Genomic DNA, 9,963 nt, shown 5'->3' with positions numbered 1-9,963 from the left:
CGCGCTTCGGCTGCCGCGTTCCGCCAAAGGAGCTACAGGCTCGTCCCTTAACGAACCACAGCCAAACAGCTCGCAGTAACAGGCACACGTTAAAGAAATGCCGCGTAGGACTTGTCAGGAAAAGGCATCTCGCACCTCAGCCGCTCACCGTAGCTCTCCTAACACCCCCGGTCAGTGAATACTGCCAGCTCCCTTTTAGGGATGGGAAACAGGTTTTGGAATCGCAACACCTGCTGCAGTTCCCAACCAGAGGTCTGGAGACACCCAAAGGAACTAACAGAACAGCTGCACTTCGGAGAACAAACTCCTGCCCCTGCAAAGCAGCTGCCCCTGCATCGCCACCTGAACAGGGACTGGGGGAGACCTCACGCTTCCTGGCACAGGTACAGCTCCCAGTTACAAAACTAGAGCATGAGGCTCTCAGTGCTAGAGGCACGCACCAATTCTTACACGACGTAAAAAGCAATTTTACATGTTGCAATTCAAATCTTGGGTCATGCTCCTGTAACACCTGGGGGCTCCTGAGAAACCTGCCAGAGCTAAGGACAACCCAGGGGGACAGGGATGAGGTGGAGGTTCTGGCCCCACCACCCCAAAGCATAAGAAACTCAGACTTCGGTTGTACCATCCAGCCAGCCCCTGCTGTTCAAAATCACACCAGGAACAGCGTACCAACGCCACTGTGGCTTAGTCCCAGCAATCACAGAAGAACTCAAAGTCTTTAAGTGGATGAATATGCTAGCGAGATCCCAGGGATTCCTACTCACTCCCACAGTACTCCATCAATGGATCTGTCAATCAAGTGCCAGGCCTCCATTAAATGATACTAACTACTGTAATTAGACAAGATTAATTCCAAACAACGCTGAAGACATCATGTTTTTACAATTACATGTCATTATCCAATATATCAGAACATGCAATTTGTGCAGGTATTTCCAGAACATCGAAAACAAGGTAATCTCCCGCTTCCTTCGCTTCAAACCACTGTGAACATCATGTAAAAAAGTAACAAAGGGCTCAACTCGTGTGAACACTTTACAATACGCTTGCTGTCCCCAGGAGACAGCAACAGCCTGATTTTGCTCATCTACCTCTTAGTAAGTGTTAGAAAAGCAGAAATATTTTACAGGTCCACTTAGTATTACAGTATTGCAACTAGGCATCCCAAGAAAACAACTCAGCCTAGTGGGATTACATCTTGAAGCCACTCAAAGTAAAGCTTTCCTTAAGGTGTTGCAAAGTCATTGAAATGGTTGGAATAGTTCATGGCTAAAAACAAAGTACTATAAACACATATCCCAGAGGTTTTATTGTTCCAGTAGCAGTCAAAATATGCTTCGTATAGAAACCCACGTTTATTTGAAAAAACTGTAAAGGATTTTTCACAATATAAATTAGATCCACTTACGGAGTTTTGGTGGCTGAAGTAGCTGTGACTTGACTGCTAAATGGCAATTTGCTCTTATAATGTTAAATGGCATCTACCCGCTAGTGTAACATTCAATGGGATCACGATGTCATTTATATTGCAAGTATTACAAGGTCCCATAGAAATAGTCAACCAACTATTTTCTCTCCTAGTAAGAGGAACAATGAACGTTATGAGCAACACGTCTGAAATGGATGATTCAACTTTTTGATCAAAGTTCTTAAAACAACTTCCAATCATTCAAGTATTATGGTCCCTATATACATACGTCTACGTGACTAAAAAAACGACATGGTAGACAATTGAGCACACCGCCATCAAATCGTAAGAATTACAAAATTGTCAGGTTTTAAACAGCAAGTTGTACCTTAATCGTTTAATTAAAAATAGAAGAATTAGGTAGACTTTTGCAAATAAAACAGCACACTAGTGTGCCATGTATTAAGGCATACCTTTAAATGCACACTTGTCATCTCTAACAAGTTTTATACAATTGCTACCAAGTGAAAGGAAGAGAATCGTCTTGCAAAACTGAGAAAGAAATACAAAATACCTGGAAGCCTACATTTTTAAAGTACAAAATTAACCTTCAGTCCTTGTATTGAAATACTATACGTGGTACAAACAGCGACTCTTGCCTACATAATCTCCCGAGGATTTCTTAAAGCTGGAGGTAAATTGGAGGGTTTTGATTCTTCATCCAGAAGTACCAGATCTTCAATTTCCCTACCTTTATACTTCCTTTTACATATCTTCACAATAACTTTCTTCTTGAGGAATAATTTCAGAGCTTCTCTAGAAGCAACTGCTTTGGCATTTTCCATACTTTTACCACAGCCAGTACCCAAATAGACAGACTTGCACCTCAGTTCACAAACGATATTTTCTAGAGAGCTCTTGTTTTGAGGTAAGTCTGCAAGCTCCTTCAGGGGAACAAAAGCAACATCTAAGGTAGCTTTTACAGACTGAATAGATGAGTTAAGAAGTTCGGCATGATTTACACTAGGGCTGAAGCCTCCCACAGCAACCAGTTTCCAGGCTACAGCTTTGTAGAGTCTGTTGAAAAAAGGTTGTCTTTCCTTTGCATCTTCACTGGTTAACGGTTTGCACAAAGCCTTAGCGGGACTTTCACCTGCCTGCGAGCTGCTCTTGGAGGCCAGCTGCTGCGAACCAGCCTGCGTGCCACCCTTGGAGGGTGCCCCAGCCCGCGAGGGACCTTGCTGAGAGCCACTCCGAGCAGCAAGCAGCGAAGCAGCTACCTGAGCACTGCTCTTGGAGGTGAGCAGCGAGGCACCCTGCTGAGTGCCGCTCCGAGCAGCCAGCAGCGAGGCAGCCACCTCCGCGCTGCTCTTGGAGGCTAGGAGTGAGGAGCCCGCCTTAGCGCTGCCCTTGGAGGCCAGCAGCAGCGAGGTGCCGGCCTGGGCGCCGCTCTTGGGCGCCAGCAGCAGCGAGGTGCCTGGCTGAGCGACGCTCTTAGGGGCCAGCAGCAGCGAGGCGCCCGCCTGGGTGACGCTCTTGGTCACTGATGGCGTGGCACTCGCTTGGTTTTTGGAAGACAGCAAGGAAGCGCTCGTTTGCGTGGCGCTCTTGGCAGTAGTCGCTGGCACCGCTGCCGCCTGCGGGGCGCTCTTGGCAGCCGGTGGCACCGCTCCTGCCTGCGGGGCGCTCTTGGCAGCAGCGGATGGCACTGCTGCCACCTGTGGGGCGCTCTTGGCAGCAGCCGGTGGCACCGCTTCTGCCTGCGGGGTGCTCTTGGCAGCAGCCGGTGGCACTGTTGCCGCCTGCGGGGTGCTCTTGGCAGCAGCCGGTGGACCCGAACTTAATGTATTTTTTTCAGGTGACGGCTCATTTTCACACTTGCCTTCCTTAGGTGGATTCTCTCCCGACTCTTTTTCAGATGAAGACGGGGTTGGACTTTGCTCAGTAGTATTTTCAGCATTAACAGGTTTTTCTTCTGCTTCTGCGCTCAGTGCTGCGACTGCTGCTTGATTTGTACTGCAAGTTGACTGGGAACTTTCTGAATCTTTGCTACTATCTTTTTCCTGCTTTTTTGGCAATGTACTCTCTGTTTCCTTTGGGGATTCTGCCTCGGGTGTTTTCACATCCTTCTCAGTATCCGTAGCGTCTCTGCTTTTCTCAACAGCTCGTTTCTTGGGGGGCTCCTCTACCCCTTCTGCAAAACAAAGTAAGTGCGTTATCCTCTTCAATTTCTGCACTGTGAAATATTCATCTAGAAGCAATTTATCTAAAAACTGCTAACAGATATCCCTCTGAAGTTAAAGGGTATGTGTTTGGATTACACCTCGAACCATAATTTCAGGAATTAAGTTACGATTTCAGAATATTTTAGGAATTTTTGACAAAAAACAAAGAGTGCAACCTACCATTTCAGAACATTTTAGTATTTGTTTCACAAAAAAAATAAAAAAAAAAAAGAAAAAAAAATCTAAAAGTGCCCATATGCTAGACTTCAGGTTTTGGTTTGGGATCTGAAGGCAAGTATGTACTTGTATTCTTGCAGGCCAGAACAAAAGTGACCAAAGCACATTAAATAGATTGTCTGACCTAAAAAGAAAAGAAAAAGTGCATTTTGTGTACTAATATCATAAAAACATCTAAAATACCAATTTAAGAATTTCTTTAGAGAACAAAACGCTAAGTTTCTCACAAAGCAGCAGCGTCTGACTAAAAAGCATAAAGCAAAGCAACAAGAATTCAGTTAAACTGGAGTACAATCATCTAGATGACATTAAAAAGTTGGCTTAAGGTGTGCACAGGCTGTAGATTTACAAACATGACTGTCTTCAAAACAAGAGCTCTAAATTACCAGCGGAGTACGTATGCGTCTACTTTAAAAGAATTAGTGAGGGAAAAAACAGCATAAAGAGGGGAGACGGTTAGGGATTGTCGAGAGTAAATTAACTGGATGACTTTAAACCCGAGGTAAAGCTCGAACATTCACAGGCAAGCATTGTCTAACTCCTATGTATTGTCACAGCTATGATCTGCTAACCATTGCTACTTGATATGCCTCTTTTCTTCACCTTGGCAACCAGTTCGTCTCTCGTGGTGCGGACGGGCGCGTCGCTCACTTGGATGCCTTCGGCCATTTCCAGCGCCTTCTCCATGACCTGCGGCGGGTACCTGCAGGGGCGACAGGGGGGGAGGAGGGGGACGAGGAGGAGGAGGAGGAAGGCCGTCAGACGGCCCCCCCCACCCCCCGGCTCGGCGCCCGCCCGGCCCGCACTCACCGGCAGCCCAGGAAGACGTGGTTGGCCCACACCATGGAGAGCGACACGAGGCGCTGCAGCTCGGCGCTGCCGGCCGCCGGCGGCCGCCCGACGTTGCGCAGCAGGAACTCCCGCCGGTGCCGCCAGTGCTGCTCGGGCTCGCAGGCCCCGCGCAGCGCCTCCGCCCACGCCACCTCCTCCGCCGTGCGCCCCAGCGGCTCGCCCTGCGCCGCCTTGCCCGCCATGGCCCGCCGCCCCCCTCCCCCCTCCGCCAGGCCCCGCAACGGCCCCAACGGCCCCGCCGCTCCCCGCCCCGCCCGGCCCGGCCCCGCCCCGCTCCGCGCCGCTCCTTCCGGCCGCCCGCGATGACCTCACAGCCGCCGCCGCCGCCCGCCCCAGCCTGCCTTGCGGCGCGAGGCGGCGGCGCGAGCGGCGGGCGCGAGGGGGCGCTCGCGCCGCCAACGGCCGCCAACGGCCGCCAACGGCCGCCAACGGCCGCGGGGAGGGGCGGGGCCGCGAGTGGATCCCTGAGAGGAGGGGAAAAGGGGGGGGGGGGGGGGGGGCGGGGGGGGCGCGGGTGCGGGAGCGTTTTGGAGGGAGATTTAACAAACGAGACCTGCGAAGAATGGAAATTACTGCCCGTGAAGGGTTCGCGGATCTGCTTGTGCTCCTCTGTAGGCAGGCTTTGCGTTGGAAAAGTTCGCCCTTGAACTTTATTCAAACGCATGTGGAGATTTCTGTGTGGAAAAAGTGGTGAGTGCCCTGTGACAGTATCCCCAGCCTCAGCCTGCTGAGGTGCTGCTTGTAGAATTAACGCTAGGAAAACCAACGCTCTTTTTCTCAGTATCCATTGGTAGGGTGGAAGGGTTTTTCCGTCACCTACTTAGTTAACCCACCCGGTGTTCTCTGTCGCATCAGTAAGGATAACTGGGGACAGAGCGAGTGGACAGTAACAAGCGTGATGGGATCTGACAAACTCGCTGCTCTGTATTTGCAGCTAGGGCAAGAAAACGGGAGAAGGTCTGTGTGCTGCCTGGTGTGGGTGTCTGGGAGCAATGGGCTTGTCCACAGGTGGTGTCAGAGTGCTCAGAAACAGCACTGTGGTCATCACCAGGGTGGTGTCACCCACCTCTACCCAGATTAGTGCTGTGTGTGGTTATCTGGTAATACACCCTGAAATATTGGAAAGATGTGATCTGGCACACAAGGATTTCCTGCTAGAGATGGGGTGGGCCTGTCTCCCAAACCTCTGACTCCGTGATACCAGGATTCTGGACTACGAGGTCGATACAGACACTGAAAGGCAACGGAGAATGGAATCCCTGGCAAACAGGTCTGAGTTTGGGCTCAAGATGAGGTCATACATGCTGCCAGCCTCTTTGTTCACGGCCCCAAATGAACCAGTTCTCTTTCTAACAAAGACAGCTGAGGCTTGGCCCAGACTTGGGACCTGCCCTGAAGAGCCAGCAGGAATTCCAGCAGGCCTGGGTAACTGGCTGAACTGCCAGTAACCTTGTGAAGGCAGCAGAGCACACAGCACAGCCTTGAACACCCTGTCTTCCTCTGCAACCACCTGAGCTGCCAAGTGAAAGTGCTAAGGACCAGCCCCTGCTGAACTGGTAATTGACCAGTTAAGAGTAGGAGCTGGGCAGGGTTGGACTTGAGGGAGTGAGAGTGGCAACGCGGTACGCTCAGAGGGATCCCAGCAGTCATATGTGCAGTGTTGAGATCTGGGTATCTTCTGTGAGACATGGGCTCCTCGAAAAGCATTGTCTTAGGCAGTGTTGATGACAGCTACAAAGCCTACTGCATGATCTGATACTAGAGTGGCTCAAGAGCTGGTTGCAACTTTTCCTTGCCCAATTTTATAGGACAAATGAACTGGGAGGCGTTTCACCTCTCTGCCCACTGACCATATGGGTGAGTGCAAACACAGGTGACAGCTGGAGAAAGGTCAGAGTCATCACGCTCCTGGCATGCCACACAACAGTTTTTGGCTGCAGTGAGCAATTTCTGTGGTGTGGCACCTTTCTGGCACGTTGTGCTGTTAGCTTGGGGTTATTTAGTGCTTCTTTTGAATCAACATAGCCTTTTTGTTGGGACAAAGGAGACTGTGTGCTTGCACCACACTGGAATCAGGCTCGATGCCAGCCCCAGAGCGTGTGATGTCACGCACGGGCTCGCAGACACACGTAGATGTACACCCGCAGTGCTCCCTGAGCACTAGGGACATACTGTGTCTCAGGTTGATTAAAAAAGTGCGCTTAGCAGAAAAGAGAGAAAAACACTGCTGTTAATTTTAAAAAAAGAAACAAGTAGTGTTTTCATTCTCACCAGGAGAGGCAATTTTGAAGTTAAACACCTCATTGATGGTGCTAATACTGTGCATTTAATTTTCAAGATTGGAAGAAAAGAGATGTTTTTGTTCCCACTAGGGAAGGAACTTCTAAATACCACATTGATAGTAGTGTTGTTAGAGTCATTTGGGGCTTGATAATAGCTTCTTTTGGCAAGATACAACTAAAATCTCAAGGTGAATCATACCAGCGTCTATAATCACAGTATTGCACCTGCACTCGCTGTATAATAAAGAAAGTTTATTTCTGCCTTTGTAAACTAGTGAATTATTATTTCTCCAGACTCGAGTCCCGCTGAAACACAGAGGCCAGCAGCCCCATTGAGTTCAATTATGTTCTGTGCAGTTAAGGTTAATATATAGTGACACTCTTTATTCAGCTTAATATGAGAAGTGTGCCCTTAACATCACAACCATGCAAAAGATAAAGCTTGGAGTTATTGTCGCAGAAGGGTAATAGCCGTGGGATTTGACTGGCCTGGCACAATAAATCCTCTGAGCACCATCTGTAGGCTGGTACCTACAATAAGTAATGAGCAAGCACTCGAGAGCCATGGGTTGTGTTCGTTAGGAATGCAGCTTGACACTGGAAGGGAAAGAGACCTTTTGCTGTTTCCCAAGGTAATGTTCTGGTTCTGCTGGAGCAGAGCCTTGAATGAAGGTTTCCTAGCCGGGCAAGAGACAGCACTTCAGGGGGACGTGTCTGCGTGGGCCAAGGTAGCTGTTCAGTACACTGCTGTTCAGTAAACCAGAGGTGGAAATGTGCATCTGCTTTCTGACCTCAGTACCTGAGGTTTTGGAAGCATATTAGATGCCATCATTTCAAGTTGTCCTTAGAATGACAGAAAATACGTGCTGAAAGAGCTTTAATGACTATGTAAGCCTGCCAATGGAAGGAAGGTTAAAGTAAATCTGTGTTTTTATTCCACCACAGGTATGCTACTCTTATGCTACTGTAAGCAGCTCTGGATTATAAAGTCACCCACTCTCCTGAGACTTCTCAACGGAGGAAAACGTACTGTGTAGTTGCAGTGGATAAAACTAAAGGTAAAAATGAAGAGCTGAGTTGATAATCATTTTCATTTACTCCTGTGCTCTTACTACTAGCTTAAAGTATGGTTTTGCATGTATTACTACGTTATACTTGAAACAATGCCTACAATAGGGTTGTCAGTTATTTCCTTTCATATGAGTTAGTTAAACTAAAGCATACAACTTGCGAAACATCCATTGTCTGGCATGAAATTTTCCATGTGGCAGTTTAGGATGAGTTTCCTGCTACCAACTGTGATCTAAGAACAAAAGCAGAGGAAAAAAGGGCTAGGGTGAAATATTGTGGAGATCTTATCTCTGAAGTGCCTTTATGCTCTAGAGCAGATCTGGAATTTGTCATGAAAACCTGAATTTGGGACAGGTGTTTTCTGATCTTCTGACTACACTTGGCCAAATTTATAAGCATCTGAAGAAATTAACTTTCCACACTCCTGACTTAGCATGTGTCCCGTTCCACTCCCCTCCTCCCCCCCCCCCCCCACACACACACTGCTGCAGTCAAACCCATTCTGTTTATGAGCTGCAGCTCTGTTTGCCACACTGGACTAGGATGGAACTGGGCACTGAAAGTGAGGTTACAGAGACCATTCCCTGTGCTCCTGAAAAGCTGCTGATTCCTGTTTTTCACTGGTGCTTGAGTATGTCTGATAGGAATAGTAAGGGGACATGTACCTGACTGAGGGGAGGGAAGCAGTAAGAATTGAGGCAGGGGACATGGTGAGAGTGAAACTACTGGGGGGAAGAGGGGGAAGGACGGGGAATAAATTAACCTGGGACAGGATACTTGAATTAGGTGAGGGAGGAAATTAAATTCTCGAGGAGAAATCAGTGAGGAAGAGTTCAAGACAAAAGGACGACTACATGCAGATGAGGGGGACTGTATGCCGGGAGCCTGGGACTAAGAGGAATGAGAAGATAGATCTGGAAGGCTGTTTATATTGGTAGAGCAGAAAAAGTTGCACAGAATCAAGTCTCAGCCCTGAGCCAAGGGACAAGCAGTGATGGAAGGGGGAGCATTGACAGAGGAACCACTGGGATTTGAACAGACTTAGAGAAGGGAAAGTGAAAACTCTGTGTGCACAGAGACATTAGCATTTCAATAGATTTTTCCTTTGCAGTAAGCATTTGCTAGGGTAAGTAACACCAAGAAAATATTCTGCCCTTCTAATTCTGTATAAGATGTCTCCTTGTCTTTTTTTGTGTGCCAGGAAGGAACAAAAGAGGTAGAAATCCATTTGTTTGCAGAAATCCATCTTGCAGAGTTAAAACTCTTTAAAGAGTTTTTAGGTAGGAAGCCTTAGGCCTTTGGCAGACAGCTGTAGCCTAGAGTTGGAGAAAGCAAGGAAACTGCATTAAGAATCTTAATGCAAATATTGGCTTGAGTTCATTGTAATTCAAGAGGGTTCGGGAAAGCACTAAAAGGGCAAGAAGACCTTATCTGAAAAAAAGAATCTCTAATGAGGCTGTAACACACTGAACTTTTGTGTGTACACGTATATGCATGTCCACACACACCATATATAGTACCATATATATATGTGAATATGTTTTAAATACACTTGCATTATTGAGAGTGTAAGAACCTGTAAATCTAGATACCTGAGCTCCTTCAGTCAAACTATTCATGCCTTGGAGAAAGAGAAAAATTACAACTAATATTTTATTGGCTTGGGTTGTGGATAGCCGCATTACGCAAATGGATGCTATTAAATCTTTATATCGTGCTGTACCAGTATGAATTTTGTATGTGCTACATATTTTGCAGACACAAATAACTATTTTAGAAATGATATAAGGAGCTTTCCCGAGACTCCAGGCAACAATGTCAAATCTAATTTGAATTATTGCTATTGAAAATCATGGCTCTGTTTTTCATTATTGTTCTACCAATA

The 9,963-nt window shown here is 47.5% G+C and overlaps 1 protein-coding gene across 3 annotated transcripts; it reads right to left on the bottom strand.

The window, feature by feature from the left end:
• Positions 1-816: 816 nt before the first annotated feature.
• On the bottom strand, positions 817-5,153 carry CDKN2AIP (CDKN2A interacting protein). 3 transcript variants are annotated; one of them, XM_035326048.1, is made up of 5 exons: positions 5,122-5,153; positions 4,684-4,921; positions 4,446-4,576; positions 3,214-3,605; positions 817-3,171 (listed from the first exon to the last, which is right to left on the bottom strand). In XM_035326048.1, exons 2-5 carry the CDS (start codon positions 4,905-4,907, stop codon positions 2,071-2,073), a joined length of 1,848 nt encoding a protein of 615 aa, XP_035181939.1. In that variant the 5' UTR covers positions 4,908-4,921; positions 5,122-5,153; the 3' UTR covers positions 817-2,070. The 3 variants fall into 3 exon arrangements, with proteins under 3 accessions (XP_035181939.1, XP_035181936.1, XP_035181937.1); XM_035326045.1 differs by having other exon boundaries at positions 817-3,605; XM_035326046.1 differs by having other exon boundaries at positions 817-3,605; positions 4,684-4,952; positions 5,118-5,143.
• Positions 5,154-9,963: the final 4,810 nt, after the last annotated feature.

The sequence above is a fragment of the Oxyura jamaicensis genome, chromosome 4, assembly GCF_011077185.1.
Source record: "Oxyura jamaicensis isolate SHBP4307 breed ruddy duck chromosome 4, BPBGC_Ojam_1.0, whole genome shotgun sequence".
NCBI lineage: Eukaryota > Metazoa > Chordata > Aves > Anseriformes > Anatidae > Oxyura > Oxyura jamaicensis.
Note: the sequence above shows the minus strand (reverse complement) of the source record. Positions and strands in the feature narration are given on the sequence as shown.